General features: G+C 45.5%; 1 protein-coding gene across 1 annotated transcript in view; it reads left to right on the plus strand.

Moving 5' to 3' along the window:
• The window catches only part of necab2 (N-terminal EF-hand calcium binding protein 2), a gene marked incomplete at its 5' end in the record, with an annotated part of 64,191 nt that overhangs the window by 35,896 nt on the left and 5,235 nt on the right, over nt 1-23,060 (plus strand). Inside the window, 4 exons of the mRNA XM_079743139.1 lie at nt 3,065-3,201; nt 3,889-4,013; nt 11,731-11,810; nt 15,511-15,567. Coding sequence (XP_079599265.1) covers nt 3,065-3,201; nt 3,889-4,013; nt 11,731-11,810; nt 15,511-15,567 — 399 coding nt within the window. The remainder of the gene's footprint in view (nt 1-3,064; nt 3,202-3,888; nt 4,014-11,730; nt 11,811-15,510; nt 15,568-23,060) is intronic.

Here is a 23,060-nt window from a genome sequence, read left to right on the forward strand (position 1 = left end):
GAAGGAATGGTTGGTGAGTAACTGACACATGCCTTGGCCAATTGTTTCTATTAGCAGAAATGTTGATATTGGATCGGCCATGGGTTCATATTGCATCTCCACGTTTGATCTTTGGGTCCTGAAAATAAGCCTCCGAAATGGTGTGGAGGAATTAAGATAAAGAGAGATGCAGAGAGCACTGCAGCATGACGAAACAGACCCAGCTTCACACACACATGCACATACACAGAAATGCGTTGGGAAATACACACACACACACACGCACACACACACGCATGTACCAACACACATACATATACTAATAAAGACTGACAAACACAAACCTGTAGTAGTTTTGGACGTACTTTACCTCACCACTGCCTCCCTCTTCACTCACACTCACACACACACAAAGAGGAAAGAGAGAGGGTAAAGAGGGACAGAGAGAGAGAGAGAGAGAGAGAGAGAGAGTGAGAGAGAGAGAGAGAGAGAGAGAGTGAGAGAGATAAAGACACACACAGAGACAGAGAGAGAGACACACACACAGAGAGAGACAGAGAAAGAGAGAATCCTTAAAAGCACACACACACAGACACACACACATGCATCCATGAACAAAGGGCCACATATGCGTGGGTGGATGGAGATGGAAGTGAGGCCAGTTAGTAACGTTGGAGGCCTGGTTTGAATGTTTGAGACCTGGTTTGAACGTTGGAGGCCTGGTTTGAACGTTGGAGGCCTGATAGTATCATTGAAGGCCTGGTAGGGGCGTTGGAGGCCTGGTTAGAACACAACAGGAGGCTGTGGCGTAATGTCATCACAGTCCTCCTCCAGTTGGGAGCTCAGTGTGGTTTGCCTCCAGTCTGCTGCGGCGCAATTATCTGTAACTTGTCTGAGTGGATGCATCAGTTTCTCAGCGTGACTGTTTTAGCTCGTGTGTGACGGTGATGAGCCGAGATGAAAGCGGTGTGTTCCCCGTCCTTCACTGCTGATGTGTAATTAGCATTCAGTAAGTGTCAGGCAAAACACGATGTTTCAGCAAACTAAGAAGGGAGCTACGATGGTGAATGACTTGTCTTGCCATTCGCCGTCTTCTCTTTTACTTCGCAGATGTGTGTTACTGACATGTGCCACCGATTTTCTCAAGCGCAAAGTGTGTCTCGAGAAACTGTCGTGTTGCATCTCTCTCATGTAATCCCAGCAGTGTTCCTGTGCTTGTTTCAGTCTAATAACGTTGGTTCACAATCGTGCATCCATTTTATAGCTGCGTCGTAATGCATTGTGTTTGCTCAGTGTAGCGACCCATAATCCTCATAATCTCATCTGCTAATAATGCGATTATGTTGCTAACCTCCAATGAGCCTTCGCTCAGGCAGCGGACGGAATATACACAACTTTGTTTGTTCATAAACTAGCGAGCTGCAATCACCCGTGGTTCAAGGAACTCATAAATGATGTTGCTACAATGGCGTCGTTATTCACATTTGCTTGAACCTTTAGGCCTACTCATCATTATATGTTCATAAAGATTCATGGCTCACTCTGCCGCTGCTGGATAATCTCATCCCGATATTCATGTTCCGGCCGGGACCCCGTCAGCACTTTTCACTTTTCCGCTATAATTATTGTCTAATGAAATCGAGCCGCCACCTGATTCATGAATCCTCTTTGATTTCTGTTCATTGAATTACAGATTGATGTTCACTTAATGCTCACTGTGAATCGCTTAAATGCTGACTGGGCTCAGCTCACACTGCTGTTTTATGCATGTTGTCTGTGTGTGTGCGTGCTTGTTTGTTTGTCTGTGTGTATGTGTGTGTGTGTTTGTTTTTTTGTGTTTGTGTGTGTCTGTGTTTGTGTGTGTATGTGTGAGGGATGAAGTTAGCAAAACTGCATCAACTTAGACATGGCCCGCCCCCCCCCCCCCCACCCTTGAGAGCGTTTGTCTTTGATTAGAAAGCAGTGAGTGCAAAATGGCTGAGTGCACAGCATCCCTAATTGTCTTGCTGGACCGGTGCTCTCTGACTGAGGACTATGAAGCCAGCAGAGCACAAGGGAAGTTAATTATGACAGCCTTGGCTCAGAGGCCTGCAAGCTGCTAGCCTCTTTATGGGGACCAGGAGCAGAGAGGAGGGCCTTTGCGTCCGTGTCTCCATCATGGTATCTTCATAATCACAGCACATGCATTGTGATTTAAAGAAAAACACACTGGCACGGCTATATGATCCTGGCAATGAATGATTTTCTTATTGATGAAGGTATCAGTTGATTTGGGTATACGTGCAGCAGACTGTTCTGTTGTCTGATTGTTCAATGTAACCACAGACATTTGTCTCAAGTTTAAAACACATTCAACCTCAGAATATTCACTAGGATGATCGGGAAGTTATTCCTCTAGTGTCTTGTCTGACTTCATTGCTTTCATTATCGTCGAGGGCACTTCTCAGCTCATTCTCAAGTCTACCCCCACTTATGAATAGCATAGAACAGATTATCTGTTGTTTTTATTTCACTGGGTGAAAAATGAGGTCGATTAAGGCGGTGGATTTGACAGATGTGGAGGGTAAATGTGGAGTGTGCATATGGGATTGCTCTGGAAGAAGAGACTCACACTGACAGCAGGATTCACACAGCTGCGTTTTCAGGCACCCTCTTAAAATGAGCCTGCATTCATTGTATGTGTGGTCATGACATCTTACTCAGTTTAAAACAGTCAGGGTTGATGAAATACAAAATTAAAAGGTTTAAAACCTCTTCAAAACGGTGGTGTAGGAATTCATTTTCCCCTTGTGTTGGCCTTCTATAGCCACACAAGAAAGATCAATGACAGCTCATTAAAATCCTATAAGGTCTTATATCAATGATTATTCCAAACCAGAAACAACTCTCCCATGTTCCCTTCCCAATAGCTACTCCAGACTCTGTTGCTTTTGGTAGTTGCTCCAATGTGGAATTCATCTCCCTGTGAATGCTCTCTGCCTCAGCTTGAAGTGGCTTTCGAAAAAGGATCTGCCAACTGGATATCAACGCGACTGTAATGCCAATGCACCAGATGCCTACATTGTGGATCTCCATTCCTGCACAGGTGTACGAGAGGGGTTCCAACGTGGAGCAGTTTGTGACCCGTTTCCTGCTCAAGGAGTCAGCCAATCAGATCCAGTCACTGCTGAGCTCCGTAGAGAGTGCCGTGGATGCGATTGACGAGCAGCATAGCCAAACAGGGTGAGCTTTTAATGTGTGACCTTTTGTGTGTGTTTACGTGTGTGCGTGTGTGTGTATAGTTGGATTGTCTTCGCCTTTGTTTATAGCAGCATTAACTTTATACACAAAGTGTCAGCAATCTAAGTGGCAACCAGACACAGTCTGCAACACACATGCATGCACACAAACAGAAACAGAAACACACACACACTCACGCACAAGAGCACACACACACAAGCATACACACAGTGACACACACACACACGCACAAACACACACACACACACACACACACACACACACACACACACACACACACACACACACACACACACACACACACAGATGCCATAGTGTCTTCCCTTTCCTATCTCTGTCCTTCCTGTCTCTGTCTCTATCTGTCTTTGTCTCTGTCTCTCCCTCCCTCTCTCCCCCCCTCTCTCTCTCCCCCCTCTCTCCCCCCCTCTCTCTCTCTCCCACCCTCTCTCCCCCCCTCTCTCCCCCTCTCTCCCCCCCTCTCTCTCTTTCCCCCCCTCTCTCTCTCCCCCCCCTCTCTCTCTCTCTCGCTCCCCCCTCTCTCTCTCTCTCTCCCCCTCTCTCTCTCTCTCCCCTCCGCCCTTCCGTTCTCTAACTCCCTGCTAAGTGTTTCCCACCTCTGAAAACTCCTCCACACTCTTTCACACCCCCCCTTGTGTGACACCTCTGTAGACACCACCCAGCCAAGGGGAGCCCGCGCATGGCTGAGAAGCGCTATGACAACGCCGTGCCTGACTACCCCCCTAACAACAGAGTCAGCGTCAAGGAGACCGCCAGGGCCCTCACCACGGCCTCAGGTGAGACCACAACTCACTCACTCTCACTCACCCTCGCATGTATGTGTGTGTGTGTGTGCATACACGCACGCACACACACACACACACACACACATATACTCACTCACTCACTCACTCACACACACAAACAAACACAGGCTACACACACACACACTCACTCACTCACTCACTCACTCACTCACTCACTCACTCACTCACTCACTCACTCACTCACTACCACAAACACACACACACAAACAAACACTCACTCACTCACTCACTCACTCACTCACTCACTCACAAACCCACAGGGTGATTCATTTATTTTTTTGACACCTCGATAAAACAAAGTGTTTAAAACACACCTATGCACAGAATATACACACACAAACATGCACACATACACACATACACATACAAACATACACACTGACATTGTACACTATGGAGACTCACAGAAGATCAGAAGATATGCGATTTTTTAATAATGGAGCACTGATTCTTTCCATATTAAATGTGTCATTCAAACCCCCGCAGAATGCTCTGCGGTGAACGAGCTTCTCGCTTAAGGGCAGTTTAAGTCAGCAGGGAGGACAGAGGAGGTGTGGTTTCAGCTCGAAGAATAGCACACACACAACATTAGTACTAATGAGCCGTCTCCCGCAACAACGCCGGCAATTTGTCCATCAGATGCTCTCCTAATTCCATCCCTACCTCTTCCTGGCGGCCTTGTCAACAGCCCACTGCCTCTGAACATCACTATTATACACACACACACACACACTCACGCGCGAGCGCTCGCACACACGCAAATACACACATATACGTACACACAAACACACCTGCACACGAGCACACAAACAAGCTCACACGTACGCACACAAGTACTCAAACACATACGTACACACACAAACACACACACACGTACGCACACACACATACACACACACACACACACAGGTGCACACACACTCAGGTACACACACTTACACACAAACAAACACCCATCCACACACGTACACACACACACACACACACAAACACACACACACACACACACACAGGCGCACACAGGCGCACACACCCACACTCACACACATAGACACACACACACACACGCACACACAGACACACACACGCGTGCACCTGCTCACCTGCACATAAACATACATTTACTCACAAGCACACGATCACACAAGTAAAGTAAAACTCATTCTCTTGACATGAGCCCATGGAAGGTATTGACGATTTGGATAAAGGCGTTTATCAATACAATATGATCGCTCTATCTTTCTCCACTGTCTCTGCTAGACGCCATCACATGTTGCTAAATTAGCTGCGCTCTGTTAACTCAAGGACAGCTCCAAGTATGCCAGGTTGTAATAGATCTTATAACGGTTTTAGGTATAATTAATCAATATATTTTGAGCAACACAAGCAGTTTGAATAGGAAAGGTACCGTATATTGATGAATCATTTATTTAAATATGATTCATACAGTTACTACATAAAGTGGTGAGAAACCGACACCAATATATGTCAAAAAGGATATTTTTATACCAATTGAATCGATTTTATAAAATATGACATGTTGAACCGATATGAATAATGAGACTAAGACTATTTGTTCAGATCCATTTAGTGCTATTGTATTCAGTGGAAGAGGACATACTAGATTCATACGTGTCTTTGGTCCTGCAGCCCGGTGTCAGAGTGTCCGTAGTGAACCCCGGGTCATTGAGCTGTTGTCAGAGACATTATTGATAAAGGGAGTGATTGGTGGAGGGGAGAATGAGCCGATCGATTTACAGCCTTATAATAGAGACATGTGGTGGAAGCCCCTCAATAGCGATGTAATGCAGCAGCATAGACTCTTATCCCAGTTCTATGCTGTACCATGCATTTATACAACAACACAATACTGGTGTTGGGTAGTGAATGGCATGTTTGGCAATACCTTAGCAAATTGGTTACCTATGAGTGTACTAGATCTGGGTAGCAATACAATCAAATACAATCGATCAATATTTTTCTGAGGTAATCATGTGTCACCCTCTGAAATAAAATTTAATTCTCACTGATATTAAGTTCCTACAATGCAATCAAATATTATCAATCCTTTTTTCTGAGGTAATCATGTGTCACCCTTTTAAATGCAATACCATTCTCAATGATATTGAGTTTCTACAATACAATCAAATCAAATCAATCAATATTTTTCTGAGGTAATCATCTGTCACCCTCTTAAACACAATACAACTCTCAATGATATTTAGTTTCTACAATATAAACAAATACAATCAATCCTTTTTACTGAGGTAATCATGTGTCACCCTCTTAAACACAATACAATTCTCACTGATATTTAGTTTCCACTGCAGGCAGTGATCTACGGTTCAGCTGCAAAGCCATTTGCTCCCTCTCTGACAAAGCATGGTTCACTACTGGTGCTCTCTGACAGCACGACATGACATGATTTATAACGTTGTCCTTCTCCCTAATGTGGGACACAGATAGACCCTGACATACAGTATGTAAAGGATTTATGACATGTGGTCCTTCTCCCTTATGTGTGGCACAGATAGACCCTGATATATACGTGAAGGACTCGGAACATGTGAACAATATCTGTCCTTTGTAATAAATGGCGCCAAACATGCAGAATCAATCATATCTTAGACAAGGGAAATCAACATATTTAAATGAGTTACATTTTATTTCTTGATGTATTTTGAAAAAGAGAAAGTCTTCCTACAAAACTGTCCCTTGGTGTCTTTATGCGTTTTGCTCAATTGTTGGAGTTTCTTACTTCAGCCATTCCGGAGTTACAGGAGCGTCCTAGTGAGACTGCTCCATGTCACAGTTCACAGGACGCAGCTAACCTGCGGCCCGGCAGCCATCTTGGATCTGGGGACAAGGGTCTGCAATGCAGATGCATTAATGGATGTTCTCCAAGCACTCCGCTGTGTAGGGCTGTGTGTCACTGTGTAGCAGGGAGAAGCTCTCTTCATATACACGGGGGGTCAGGCAGCCAGATAGCATCAGGCAGTAACCCTGGAAACAGTTGCTATTGCAAAGATTATACTGAGTGATTCAGACAATATCCTTCTGCAATCATGACTGAATATAGCAAGGTCAATGGTAATCAGTAAGAGTTATACAGTATGGGCAGTATTATAAATACACTATAGAGGATATATATGTATATTCAGTATGGACAGTAGTATGAATATAAATACACTATAGGGGATATATATATACAGTATAGACAGGAGTATAAATATAAATACACTATAGGTGAGATATATTCACTATGGGCAGTAGCGTAAATACACTATAGGTGATACATTTTCAGTATGGACAGTAGTATGAATACAAATACACTATAGGTGAGATATATAGAAAATCCGAAACAGGGCCATCTAATATTTTATGGGTGTTCATAAATTTGCACGATACCAGCTCCTGCTGGAGACAGGGGCAGGACGCCTGTAGGGGGCGCTGGAGAGTCTGTATGATGAGGGTGGGGAACAGGCTCTTGAGGATAGACACAATAGAGTGGCCAAAAAGGTGTTTGAATGGGACATGCATATAATTGGATCATGGGCAAGTGAGGTGCATGATCTATATGTGGGACTGGGTTGTGAGGTTGTTTTTACAGACAAGGTTGAAATGGATATTATAATAGGTAAAGCACTGGTATCCTTTAAAAAGAGAGAGTTGGTTTTCTGAAGTGAGGAGTGCGCCTAAGCTTCGTACATTTTGTCGAATAAAACATGGTTGGTACAGAAAACTGTATTCTTTACAAATTGTCGAAGAGAAAGAGGTCTCTATGTGCCCAGATTAGGTCAGGAATACTCCCTATACACATTCAGTTGGGCACCAGCGAGGATAATAGACTTTTGTGAGCTCCATGAAATTGAAAATGAAATTCATTTTATTTTGTATTGTCCGTTTTATCATGATTTGTGACTAAGATTATTCAAGAAAGTTGATGTAAAAGAAGTTCATTATATGCGTGACACAGTCTTAGCCTGGTTATTCAAATATAGGACATTTGTGATTGCTGACTTTATTGAAAAGGCGTGGGTATGAGGAATATGCCAATTTATATTAAGTGTGTTTATCCGGTGCCGGATTGTATTGTATAGTGTATTCTGATTGTGTATGTACTACACTCTTTGTGTAGTTATAACGGTGTCTTGTCATCCTTTGCTAGATGGGCCACTTGTGTGGCATGACACGAAAGTAAACATCATCATCATCATCATATAGAGTATGGAGAGCGGTATAAATATGAAGTGCAATATAAATGTAAATCTGCAGTGTTCTGGAACACATCTACTGCCCTCAGTGTTCAAACATGGGCCCTGGCTGATCAGGGGCCTGTGTGTGTGTGTGTGTGTGTGTGTGTGTGTGTGTGTGTGTGCGTGTGTGTGTGCGTGCGTGCGTGTGGGCGTGTGTGTGTGCGTGTGTGTGTCTGTGTGTGTGTGTGTGTGTGTGTGTGTGTGTGAGTTTGTGTGTGTGTGTGTGTGTGTGTTGACGTAGCTGCAGGACCAGCTCTATGAGCGCATCCTTCTATACACCACCTAGCCGGCTGCACCCATCTCCTCAGGCTTACCTCACCACAGAGCTGTAGCAGGCAGAGCTGCTAACGAGAGCTACTAGGCTGTGGGAGAGACAAGAGGCGCCTTGGGGATTTTACTTCCTCTATGTAAATGTAGCTTGTTTGTTATATTTTCAAAGGGGGGCCTCAGCTCTCTGTCTAGCTGTCACTCAGACGGCATGACAGAGCGCTGCTGCAGCACTGAATCCTGCCACCTTACCTCTAATAGCTATCACCCTCAGATACATGAAAAGATATATGGTGCACTACCAGAGGGTGCCCAATCTCTCTCTCTCTCTCTCTCTCTCTCTCTCTCTCTCTCTCTCTCTCTCTCTCTCTCTCTCTCTCTGTACTGCTATCTGGCACTAAACTTATACATTACTTTTCTTATGTAACTCTCTCTCTGACACTACCTTTCTCTCTTTCTCTCTTTCTCACTCTCTGTCTCTGTCTCTCTCCCCCTCTCTCTCTCTCTCTCTCTCTCTCTCTCTCTCTCCCTCCCTCTCTCTCTCCCTGTTCACCCTCCCAACACCACTGTGCTAAACTTACTCTCCTGCATTATTTAGTTCTAGACCCTTGAGTCATTTGTTCATATTTTTTCTAGAATCCATCCGTCTCTACCTCTGCCAAATCCCTATTACACACACACACACACACACACACACACACACACACACACACAAAAAACACACTAAAACACACACACACACACACCCCAGACACAGCACGCTTATATACTGTATATATACTTATCTACAGACACACACACACAATAAAACAGAGATATATTTGTGATAAACGGAACAGAATGGAAGAAATCTATGAAAGAAGGCTAAAGAGCAGAGAGGAAAATGATGCGGGGGGGAAAGGGCGGGAGGGCGGGAGGGCAGTCAGAGAGGAGAGGTGAGTTAGATGAGAGGAGTCAGAGCAGCAAGAGGGTAATAAGAGAGCTCGATCTCAGGGCTAAAAATAGCCCACCACGCCTTGTGTTCAAAGCTGGGATGCTGAATTCTTGTTGTTGTCGCTGATGAAACCCCCTGTGAACCCCACTCCTCTCTCAATCTGCAGCCTGTCGCTTCACACAGAGGCTCCTCCTAAATGAGCTGTCATTTAGCGTCAGCTTCCATCCACACACAGTGCTCGTCAATCCTCAAACACACAGTATTAGCGCCCCATTTTGTGATTGTATGTGTATCACTGTGTGCGTGCTTTCCCACGCGTGTGTGTGTGTGTATGTTTGTGGGCGGGAGCAGCTACAAACATACAGGTACAGCTAATATTATCCATGAAGGATAGCTAACAGAACCCTGTTTGTTGATTTAAGAACCTCCATTCTGCCTCCCTTATTTACAGACACCAACACGCGTCTGGTTTGCTTCAAATGTTTTCTCCCTCAAGCAAAACAATTCTCGATATGCAGAAGGAGAACGGCACAATTTTGAAAGGCATGGTCGCGCAAAGTGTGTGTGTCTGTATGTGTGTGAGCCTCTGTGTGTATGTGTGTGTGTTTGTGTGTGTTTTGTGTGTGTTTGTGTGTGTTTTGTGTGTGTGTGTGCGTGCGTGTGTGTCTGTGTGTGTGTGTGTGCGTGTCTGCTTGTGCATGTGTGTATATGTACAAGCACGGGTGTGTGTGCAGAGCTGTCTTCTAATTGGCCAGCACTTAGATCTTTTAATGAACAGCCTACAGTGAGCTCTAATTATCCCTGAGTTGGGGGAGGGGAGAGGAAGGAGGGGGGAGAGAGTGTGGCAGTGGAGAAACAGAGTGCAGACTCAAAGTAATAGAAACAGGGAGAATTAACGAAGGGATAGCCGCATTTGACACACACGCGCACGCACGCACGCACACACAAGCAGACACGCGCACGCATGCACACACACACACACGCGCACACACACACACACACATAAACACACACACACAAACACACAAACACACACATTGGAAGACTAGACAGGATGTAGCAATGGAAAGGCATTAGACTTTTGGCACTGTACTCATTCATTGTATTCTTGTCCTCCATCTCAATCTGTATTATTCCATTCTTCCTACACTTGGTGAAGCTTTGGTGGGGAGGAGGAAGTGAAACCAGCTGTGGTTGAAAGGCTTGACATTTACACATATTTCATTCACATTCACATGATGATGTCTATATATTTTTTGTACCTATTTAACTAAGAAAAAACTGAATTATATAAACCTTTAAAATATAACTATATGCCATGATAATACCAATAAAACCTCGTGAGTGGAGCTGCTCTATGAGGGCCCTAACCCCATCATGAGGGATCTGCTTCTCCTCGGCTCACTGGTTACAAACATGACATACTTTCCCTAAAGCTCTGTACCCTCATAAGGCTGTGACACCTTTTGGTGACCAAACAACCACCGAGAAGTTAATGTGAGGTGTGGTGTAATAGGACCCATGACATATACATACATACTATACAAAAGGAAACAGCTCTTTCCACTCCATTTCCATTCAGACATACAACATATAAACCACTGGAAGTCTCATTTGTTGTTTGAGTTGGAGCCATGGACCGTGCCCCTTTAGAGCGCTGGCTTTGTGCTCACCAATCTCCTCTTGCAGCCTATGAACATGGCAACGCCTCGCCCTTCAACACATAGTAGGGCCTGTTTATCAGCCTCTGGTCAATGCGTCTCTTTAACATTAATTATTGAAGACGGACTTCTAGTATGCAAACAGAGAGAGAATGAGCAAGAGAATGTGCAAACTTACAAAGGTTTTGAATGATTATAGAGAACAGTTTATCCAGGGTTTCATACTCATATTCTTAATAAGCAAATAATGTTGTTGCTCAAAGCTTGTATAAGATGTTGCCACGGTTTGACCTGCGGCCTTTATAGCTTTAAGAATGGTTATTATTGTATGATTCTGCATTTAGGCATTTTTGGAATTGATGTTGTATCTGTATGCATGTATCCAAACGTATTTCTGAATACTTGTTGAAAGAAATGGCATCATTAGGTGTTGCTATCACAAAACAGTGGCTTAAGCAAACCAAACAAAACATTTCATATAATTAGTTTTTTGTTTATGTGTGTATGTGTGTGTGTGTGTGTGTGTGTGTGTGTGTGTGTGTGTGTGTGTGTGTGTGTGTGTGTATCAGGTGCCGTGGAGGTCAGGAAAGAGGGTCTGGAACAACAGATCAACCGCCTGGCAGAGTTAATCGGACGCATGGAGAACAAGGTACACAAATGCGCAAACACACACACACACACACATGCAAAAACACACACCAATAATCACACCAACACACACGCACGCACGCACGCACGCACACACACACACACACACACACACACACGCACACAAACACACACACACACACATACACACACACACACACACACACACACACACAAACACTCAAACACATACACAACACACTCACACACACATATACTCATGCACATTCATATACATAACTGTGGGTTATAGCTATGGGATAAAAGGTTAAAGTGACAGGTTGGAGAAAGGGGAGGGGGGAGCCGTCTGGGTGAGGGGGGTAGAGGTGAGGGGGGAGAGGGGAGGGGGTAGAGGTGAGGGGGTAGATGTGAGGGGGGAGAGGTGAGGGGGGTAGAGGTGAGGGGGGAGAGGGGAGGGGGTAGAGGTGAGGGGGGAGAGGGGAGGGGGTAGAGGTGAGGGGGTAGAGGTGAGGGGGGAGAGGTGAGGGGGGAGAGGTGAGGGGGTAGAGGGGAGGGGGTAGAGGTGAGGGGGGGTAGAGGTGAGGGGGTAGAGGTGAGGGGGTAGAGGGGGGGGGGTAGAGGGGGGGGGGTAGAGGGGGGGGGTAGAGGGGGGGGGGTAGAGGTGAGGGGGTAGAGGTGAGGGGGTAGAGGGGGGGGGGGGTAGAGGGGGGGGGGGTAGAGGTGAGGGGGTAGAGGTGAGGGGGTAGAGGGGAGGGGGTAGAGGGGGGGGGGTAGAGGGGGGGGGGTAGAGGTGAGGGGGTAGAGGTGAGGGGGTAGAGGGGGGGGGGTAGAGGGGGGGGGGTAGAGGTGAGGGGGTAGAGGTGAGGGGGTAGAGGTGAGGGGGTAGAGGTGAGGGGGTAGAGGTGAGGGGGTAGAGGTGAGGGGGTAGAGGTGAGGGGGTAGAGGGGGGGGGGTAGAGGTGAGGGGGTAGAGGTGAGGGGGTAGAGGTGAGGGGGTAGAGGTGAGGGGGTAGAGGGGGGGGGGTAGAGGTGAGGGGGGAGAGGTGAGGGGGTAGAGGTGAGGGGGGAGAGGGGAGGGGGTAGAGGTGAGGGGGTAGAGGTGAGGGGGGAGAGGTGAGGGGGGTAGGCAGTAGGATGAGGTCATTCGTTTTGGAGACCGTGAGAAAATAGAGATAGGGAGGGAGATAGAGAGTGAGAGGAGAGAGAGAGAGGGGGAGAGAGAGGAAAAGGGAGATAGAGAGTGAGAGGAGAGAGAGAGAGGGAGAGAGAGGGAGATGGAGATAGAGAGTGAGAGGAGAGAGAGAGGGAGAGAGAGGGAGAGAGGGGGAAAGGGAGATAGAGAGTGAGAGGAGAGAGAGAGAGGGAGAGAGAGGGAGATGGAGATAGAGAGTGAGAGGAAAGAGAGAGGGAGAGAGAGGGAAAGGGAGATGGAGAGTGAGAGGAGAGAGAGAGGGAGGGAAAGGGAAAGGGAGATGGAGAGTGAGAGGAGAGAGATAGGGAGGGAGGGAGAGGGAGATAGAGAGTGAGAGAATAGAGATAGGGAGGGAGGGGGATGGGGAGTGAGAGGCAAAGGAGAGAAAGAGGAGAGAGAGAGAGAGAGGGGGGAGGCAGAGCGTTGAAGGAGTTGGAAGGGAGAGCAGTGGAAGCAATTAGAGGCCTGACGTCTGACACTGGCGACGCTCACTTTGTTATATTATTCTTCCTCCTCCCAGTTCTGCGCTTTCATTCCATCGCCATCTGTTTCCCCTACAACTTCCTGCTCTATTCCTTCTCCTCTTTCTCTCCCCCCCCCTCTCTCTCTCTCTCTCTCTCTCTCTCTCTCTCTCTCTCTCTCTCTCTCTCTCTCTCCTTCTCTCTCTCTCTCCTTCTCTCTCTCTCCTTCTCTGCTCTCAATCATCTCTCGCCCAATCTCTCAACCTGTTTTCTTCATCCCTCTCCAGCTCTCAGTCTCGATTTGAATAATTATCACATTTGAAATTTAGTGCTGCCACGAGCAGGCCTTGCTAGCTTCAATAGTGTTTGTGTGTGTGTTTGTGTTTGTGTGTGTTTTCTAGATGAGCAAAATACATATTTTATGAAAAAAGAACATGATACTCAAAGAGAATAAATAGTAAAAATACAATCAAGGCCTCATCCCATATGTTAATGTATGTGTTGAATATTTCAATGTCCTTTAAACCCCGGTGGGTTCCAGTGTGGCCATGAAACAAAACGCAGCCTGTAGTTGGGCTCTCCTAAACCGGTTCCACTGGGAACAACGTGTTTTAAGTCCTGCCAGGTGGAAGTGTGAATGTGTTTACCAGGTCACAATGTCTCTCAAGTTTTTGTATTGATACACAAGTTGTTCAGATGATTTTCACCCCGATACCAACTAAATAAACAAACTTATAATAAGCCGTTATGTGGTCTTCTGGATGGCACTTTTGAACATAAAGGTCATCATGCAAAAAAAGTCCATATAACAAACCATAAGAGGTATTTAGAAGCCAACAAAAGACTACAAGATAGCAGTCTCCCGGTTATACATATATATATATTTATAACATATATAACTCACCAACAAACATATTTAATCGACAGACATTTTTAGAAGTTAAGGCAAATGTATTGCTTTTATTTCTAGTGCAGCATAGTCCAGGTGGTTTGTAGGCCAAACAACTGCACAGTTTTGCATTGATATTCAACAACAATATGGAGCAAAACCGACCCAATATTTCCAGCCATTTTGGACCGCCTTAGCGATTAAGTATTTCATGGAATGGCTTATTAGTCTATAAACCGTTGGATGCATATGATATATTCAACATGCAAATCGTCTATTATCTGCTTTAAACGTCTCCCTTTTCTGTATTGACTTGTCTTCATATCTCTGTGAGTTCATGTCCTGTTTTGTAAAACTTACTTAACAGACTCCAAATGCTCGTGAGCTGTGCTGGGCTGCGTCATTACTGTGGGGTTTGGAGTGTTTACACGACGCAGAAAACAATCACACAAATCATTTTTTTCTTTAAGCCTGTCACACATAATGCGCTGTAATATGGCAGTCCCCTAAATAGAAATACTGCGGCTTTAGCCTCATGAAGGATACATGAGAGTACATGGCTGGATGTGTGTGTGAGGTTCTGTTCATGAGTAAATATATACACTCAAACAAGAGGCTTAGGGGATTGTACAACAGGGAGAGGAGGCTAGATAAAGGACACCTCCCTAATACATTGATCTACTCATTCACTGTAGCAGAAACAACCAACATCCTGTCAGTCTGTCCTTAAATTGAGGGAGACAGAAGACAGGGAGCTGGAAAACAGACCAGGACACCAACAGCCGAATATAATTCATTTCAATGCATTGCAAGTTTACTTTACATTTTAAATCTACGGCATTAAGCACACGCTTTCATCTCAGCTCTTCCTCCTGAGCTAAGCCGACCCATGTCTTGTCATCTGCATACAGTAGCTGGCTGGTTTGTGACACAGTCCAAAGAACGCAAAATACATAATTCTCCTACATCTTCCACCCACTGTTTTGGATGAGACGAGCACAGGACTCTTCTGTGTCTGCGGTCTCCTCTGTGTCTGCGGTCGAGCTGTCAAGCCGTTTCTTCTTTCTTGCACGCTGTTATAGCAATTGGGTGATTCTGGCTTCCGGTTTCTCTTTCTGCTTACGGATGGTTCGTGTTCTGCTCTCCTGACATGTAGCTGTGGTTGTGTTTCTGTCGTGTGCTTCTTCTCGGTGTCGCAGACGGTCTGGTTTGATCTGCACCAGCGGCTAACAGACACGGACGGCACCGCCAGCGCAGTGAGTACACAAACTCAATCAGAAGCATTTGTTTCAAAGCAGCGGCCTCTGCGCTGGGAAACCCTGCTGCTAATAGCTGCTCCGAAATAACACATGAAGAAGGAAGAACTTCGTACTTCCAACTCATCACACAGCAAGGCGGACCGGGTCACTGCGTGAGGGACGACACCCCCGGTGTCTCAATGCTGAATACCTTCTTCTAAAATCAGTCCTTGTTCAAAGGGACGCAGGAGACGGAGCCATGACGGAGGTTCACGCTGGTTCTGCTAATTCAAACGAATAAACGAACACACCAGCTCTGCTCTTTTTGTTTTTGTATTTTTTAAAAATCGACTCACATGAAACAGGCGGGAGGGTTTGTAGGTGCAAAAGAAGGGATGTCGGATGGGAGTGGCTATACACTATAGCTATACAGCTATAGTGCAGATGAGCTCGTTTTCTCAGTGCAGGACGTTAACGTCGTGGAGAAAGCAGAGCTGTGGGGGCGTGCAAAGGCATAAACACCCTGGAGGCAAAACAACACCAAAAAATATGAACTTAATTACATAGATATGGGCCGTAGCCCTCGATACACTTTACTGCATGCTGTAATCAATTGGGAGAGGGCAGAATTAATGGCGCTAGAGAACATCGCATCAGCATTGTGTTAATGTTGGGCTTTTTGTACAAGAACTACGACCTTGTGACTGCATTGTGGAGCTGAGCAGAGGTCACAAATGCACATCCTCTGAGCAAAAAACAGGAGATTGCATCTGTCGAAACCCAGGGGGGAAAAAAATCCAGTTATTAAATGAGAAATGAAATTGTCAATTCTATGAGCCCACTTAACCCCTCCTTCTTGCCGGTGAGGCCCTGTGATTGAACCCTCTAGTACGACACATCCTCTGTCGCGCTCTCTTCATTCCATGGTTGCAATCTTGATTTCCCTCAAACAGGTGGCAGTCCTCTTCACCTTGCTCTCCCCAATCCCTCTACCCCCAGACCCTATCCCTGACCTTTCCCCCTTCATCTCCCTTGAAGGAAGGGATCAAAATGTAATTAATGCGTTACGTTTTGACCCACACACACACACACACACACACACACACACACACACACACACACACAAAGATGGTTGCATTTCCAAGGCCCAGCTTCAGTGGATATAGTGTGATCACCTCCACATGCGGCAACGCTTTGATAGGCACTGACAGCAGTTTCTCTGTGAACACACACGCGCGTCACGCACACACACACACACACACGCACACACACACACACACACACACACACACACACGGCAGAGTGACTCACACACTATGTGATTTTGTTTTTTCTCATTACACTGTTAATAGAGCATAGCACAGACACACATAGCAAGTCCCAAGTCCAGAGTGTCATCCACAACCATAATGGCACATTGGAACGGAACCGAGGCCTGCCAATTCCAGGCCATGCCAATGCCTGTTACCAGGCAACAGGGGGAGACATGGATGAATGGTGAGAAATTCAGCTGACAGATAAAGAGAAGTGAGGATTTGTTGGTTCTCCAGGACATAAGTGGGGGTAGAACCCCGGAGTACCGCTGGAGAACAGTGCCGTATAAAACACAGACAACAGAACCCTGGCATGTGTGGCACGTCTTGTTATCTACAGTAGCTGGTGGGCTTGACACAGCGCATTTCAAATAAGCATGTCAAAATGCCCCTGTTTGCTCCCCACTGTAAATAATGGAGGAGCAAATCAAAGCGGAGGCAGCAGAAGACAGAAGAGGCAGGAGCGCAGCTCGGACAGCTGCTCAGGGCCCGCCGGGTGCCTGGAGGTGTGAGGGCGCCCTGCCCGTAATGAAATGCTCCGAGAAGGGAGGGGGGGGGGGGGGGGGGGGGGCGGTGGGAACCACAGATAGACGGGGACGGAGGAGGGCTTGGATGTTCAGAGGCAGAGGAGGGTTCAGGGGAAGCCCTGCGTTGTGCCTCAGTGACAGCAGTATTCCCATAACTCATCCTGACAGGATTAGCGTTGCCGGCCTCGGCGCGGTCGCCTCGCTCTGGTCAATGGAGCCGACGGCATGACATTTGAAGGGATGATCCTAAAGATTATCGTAGAATAGATTATCATTACATGCTGTTTTTTTGGGGTAATTAAATGTTGTGATCAATAGTCACTCAAGCTCACTCGGCGTTTGTTTTTGTGCTGCCCACGCATTTCTCTCCACGCGTGGTGGTAGGAACATAATATACAGAACATGCATATGTAATGCTATATTAGCATATTATCCCTAGATAATATGCAAATGTGATTAATTCACAGCATGTTCATCACATAAAGGACACGCTGGCGATGGAGACTAATTATTATTTTTGGTGGTAACATCTAAAAAATATCTATTTGGATTATTTTATTAACTGATGAAAAAACATCATGAGAGTTGAGATCTCAATAATCCTCAGATATGCATTTGATTGCACTTAATTCCGTTGAATCTAAATAAAATGCAGACGTCTAGGGTCTAGACGTCATGAGCTATTTCTGGACAGGCCTTTGGAGGCAACGAACAGGGCAGCTATTTCTGGTGCAGTTCATTGCATAATTAACATTGCATTGCAGGACATATATGCAGCTATTGTCCCTGACAGAGACGCTTGAGGTACGGCAGTAGCGTAGCCACAACGGAAACCTTGGCTGTGCTTGAGGGGTACTGCATGTGCCAACAGCTGAAGCACAAAGGGTCAACAATGCTTAATTTGGTACCGTACCTGCATGGAGGCATTTTATCTCTGCTTGGGAAACCCAACGGACCCACTGCCAAAGGCCCCAGAGATGGAGACATTCTGAAGCCTTTGTGCAGTCCTTTCATTGATATTTTATGGAACAAAACGAGTCTTCAAAAGCATTATTGAAGTAAAACAACTTTGCAAGTGGCATACTTGAATTTGAAGGATCCCTTTGGTGTGAATGACTATTAAATAAGTGCCGTCCAGTCTTTCTAACCAATAGGTGCGTGACAAAACATAATAAGAATTAATTTAGAAGCCTTCTATACCGCCCAATGATCACATTCTAGACTCAAGGTTAATTTTAGCAAAGATATTCTAGATTTTATAATTGTATTTTAATAATTATTTATTTTACAATCAACATCTTAACAAAAATGTTTCTTAACCCATTTGTGCCGGCTGCTGCGCGGCGCAACATTGTATCTACTAGACACAATGTTGCGCCGCGCAGCAGCCGGCACAAATGGGTTAAGAAAAAAAAAGCTTCAAAAAGGCCTTTTCAATTAGTCTTGGAACGTGAAGGGCAGCCCATCAGAATGCAGATGTTGTTTAGATTGAAGGGAAGGGGGATGTGGTACAGGGATCACATCTTGTTCCTCCCCGTTGGTTTGTGGCCCTACAGAGAGGTTCCACACTCACGGCAGTTTGCAATTCATTGCATACGCTAGGCTAGATAAATATAGCTTAATATATTCTTCGCTCCGACACTTTGCATATATCAAGGTTGATTATTCACTATTTTTCGAATTCTATTTAGTTTAATGAATACATTTATATATTTGTTCCAAGCCGTTCTGGTTAATAAAGAACCTTGAACATTTTCAATGACTAATAACCTATCCTATGAGATTACATTTTTGTTAGGTGTTGAAGAAATTGATGGTGGAGAATTTGTTTTGACAAATGTAGGGCTGTTATCAGGCTCGGGCATAGAAAAGCTATTGAGGTGCAGCTTCGGTCGGGTTCGGACCAAACTTTGTCGGGCTTTGGCCTTGTAGGGCGCAATTTTCATCAAAGCTTTCCTGTCAATGGCGTCAATTCCTCTTTACCCCCCCAAACAAGGCAAACAGTAATTCAGTATATGATATTTCAATATCGATCTAACTTAATACGATTTGCTACTATGACAAGTGGCTCATGCCAGCCACCAGCTAATTTGTAAGGTTATAGAGTTACAACGATGTTCAACACACTCATAAAATTATTTTGAGTATGATTGTTTTGACCATAGATAACACTGGCTACCCCACAATATTTAATTTGCCACATACCGCTAGTTACTGCTGTATGGGTAGTCTACTCTTCTATGGTAAGCTAGCAAGTTAACATTGGTGGTGGTTTGTTATTGTTTGAAAGAGAGAGCGAACCCCCTAAATTATTTATTCTACCTTCAAAAGAAGGTCATATAAATGTCTATGCACCTAGCTTTAAATGACAGCCTTTAAAGCTAGGTTAGGCTATTTAGTTTAGAAGCATTTTCTTGTCATATTTGTTGAAATTCTCTCACCCCGACAGAAATCACTAAATCAAATGCTCTGACAAAATAAATATAAAATGCCCGTCCATCACTACCTGCACGCACTCGCTGCCAAAGACGGGGGTCTTTAACTAGCCTTGATGCCTGAGGCTAGGTGATTGAGAGAGAGAGAGAGAGCCGTGAGAGAGAGAGAGAGAGAGAGAGAGAGAGAGAGAGAGAGAGAGAGAGAGAGAGAGAGAGAGAGAGAGAGAGAAGGAGATAGAGAGATTGATTGAGTGTGAGAGAAAGATAAAGAGAGAGAGAAATAAATAAATAAAGAGGGAGTAACTGTACCAGGTATTGAGCGAGGGCAGCCCGTATTTCCTAGTTCCCATGGTAACGCAGGCTGGTGCGATCCCCCCTGCTGCCCCCGTTTCATCTAGACCCATTTTCACAGTCAGTGGGATAACTCTGCAGTGCACTGAACACACACACACACACACACACACACAGGCTCTTACTGTATGGAATACACATGCATGCATAAACGGTATTATGTGCTTGATGGTGAGGAATTTTGCATATTTCATTAAGCAAGCATGCTGGGAGTGAGAGCAAAGGAGGAAGAAAAAAAAGCAAGCGCCATAGACAGAGAGGGGATCCCTGTGAAAAGAAGTCAACACCTCTGACCCAAAGCGTGTAGTGATCCGCAGTGGGGATGCACTGTGGCTCCTGGCCGTTCCTCCGCTCAGCCCTGGGCGTCTGTGATGACACGTTGGCTAAGGGTCTCTTTGGTAGGAGGATTCATGGAAAGGGTCTCTTTGGGCGAGTTCTGTAGGACGTGGAAAACGAGATACAGCACAGCGGAAATAGATGAAAGATTACACGGAAGGAGCATAGTGAGATGAGAGATGTCGATTTTTTTTTTTTATTGCATTTAACCATGGCCCCAAACAAATGTTGCTACATCAAATCAGATAAAAACACAGAATGTTCTTTTGCGCTATCTTCAGGTCCAGCAGCATGACGACGAGGCTTTCTGGATCTGCTTCCTGTGTGTGAACAGGGAGCAGGGGTCAGAGCAGGTATGAGCAGTCGTCTGGTTTGGACTAAAGAGCATAGCAGGAGGCTTAAACACTTTGTCAAGTGAGCCTAACCCTCTCACAGTGTACGCACGTTCACAAGTTGGGCAGTTGGCCATTGACTTCCATTCTATTCCAAGCGGGTGTTTAGCATCTCCCACAGCTGGATCTTTGCTTAAGCCAACACAAATTAGCGAATACAATCTTCCCTGGCAAGGTCGTTTTCTTCAAAAAGACCCAAAAAACCAACAAATCCACAAGTTTTGATTCTGTGTTAACACGCCACTAAACATGCTCAGGGACATAGAGGAGAACAGCCGCCCAGCTGGAATTCAGAGGGGCGATAATGGATTTGTTTTAGGCAGTAATAATTCTGAGTTCTAAGTGCAGAGGAACAATTTTCTTGACTGGTCCTGCTAATCAATTTCTGTTGCCTCCTCAATCCATCCCACTCCAAACGTCTGATTTCAGTTTCTTCTGTGGAGAACTCTTATTTGTAGGCACCAACGCGCCCACCAAATGCTACTCTTTCATAAAAGTCAGGCAGTGTGAAATTAGGGGGAATTGCTGAATTAATAATGGCTCGTTCAGTGTGTAGCCCGACACACAGCCACTGTCTTCACTCTGAGCATCGCAGTGGCGCGTAAACACAGAATCCAAACTTGTGGATTTGTTCGTTTTTGTGAGTACCTTTGGAGGAAATGACATGGAGAGCAGTTTGATTGGGCTCCCCTGAACTGAATAAAGACACAGCTGTGGGAGCTGCTACACACTTGTTTGGAATGGAGGGGTTGCGCCAGAGGGGTTGCGTTGGACAGAAATCATGGCTGATTTACATCCTGACATAGCAGATGTCATCCATTAACCTGGGGTCCAGCACCAGGCAAATCCTTTAATGGAGCGATATTTAATTGACTTACTTGCTGCTGGGTCATGTAGCATGTGTTGTGTGCAGTGGCGGCTGGTGATCAAAAATGTTGGTGGGGCACAATAATAGACAGGGGGTCTATCCCCCCCCCCCCCCCCCATATTTTTTTTTTAATTTAATTTCCTATATTCTGGTGCATTTTGGGGATGGCCACTACCTCTTTACCTACTATTCATTCAGATTCATAGCCTACATCCTGACTTGCAGGGCCTGGACAAGCTTTCACTGCATACACAGACCTACTTTATGGCCACTCCACCAGCCATTTCTATTTGACCCATTGTTGTTATTCTGATATTGAGACAAATCATGATCACTGTCCTATAGCGTCCATTTTTTGTGAGTCTCAATGTCTACTTCAATACAGTTAGAAATATGGGACAGTTGCTCCATTTTGTTTATATGCTACAGGCCGAAAGACTAAATTAATATGTAACTTACTTGCTCCTTTTAAGTATACCATTGGCCTGGGGCGCACACTGGTGCGACCCGAGGGCGAATTTTCTTGCGCCAATGAAAAGCTGTCAGCCTGATAGACAGCAAAAATTTAGAGAGCTTACATTGACTTCAACGTGGCCGGCGCCCCTGACTTGGAGGAGGGCTTTATTTCGAAGGACCAATAACTAGCCTAGCCCAAGTCATTGACGTTCAGACGCATTTAAATGGTTGCTGGCAGTGACAAGTATATCACACAATTAAACGAGGATAAACGCTATTTTTTTTTGATTTATTTCGTATTGACAATAGTTGATTAATAGTTGGCAGACCATATTCAAGTGAATATTTCACGGAGGGGCGGCGCCCTATCGCCCTCTATTGACCCACCGCCACTGATTGTGTGGTGTGTGTGTGTGTGTGTGTGTGTGTGTGTGTGTGTGTGTGTGTGTGTTTATATGTGATGAGAGGGGGGGTTGTATGTTCTTGCGTGAATATGCAACGTGTAGGTGAGTGTGGTTTTTGAGGTATAAGAAAGCAGAGCAGCCCAGCATATTGTATTCCAGTATTGGTCTTCATTTACTAACGTGAGCATTAACACACATACACACACACCCACCCACAGACACACATACACATGCACGCACGCGCACGCACACAAACACACGCACACACACACACACACGCACACACACACACACACACACACATTTCCCAGGCTCTCTGGCTCTCTCTCTCTCTCTCTCTCTCTCTCTCTCTCTCTCTCTCTCCCTCTCTCTTCCATTCCCGCTCATCCCACACCGGCTCCCAGAGACAGCCTAGTTAAGTGATGACCA

Source organism: Pollachius pollachius (assembly GCF_949987615.1).
Source record: "Pollachius pollachius genome assembly, chromosome: 9".
Classification (NCBI taxonomy): domain Eukaryota; kingdom Metazoa; phylum Chordata; class Actinopteri; order Gadiformes; family Gadidae; genus Pollachius; species Pollachius pollachius.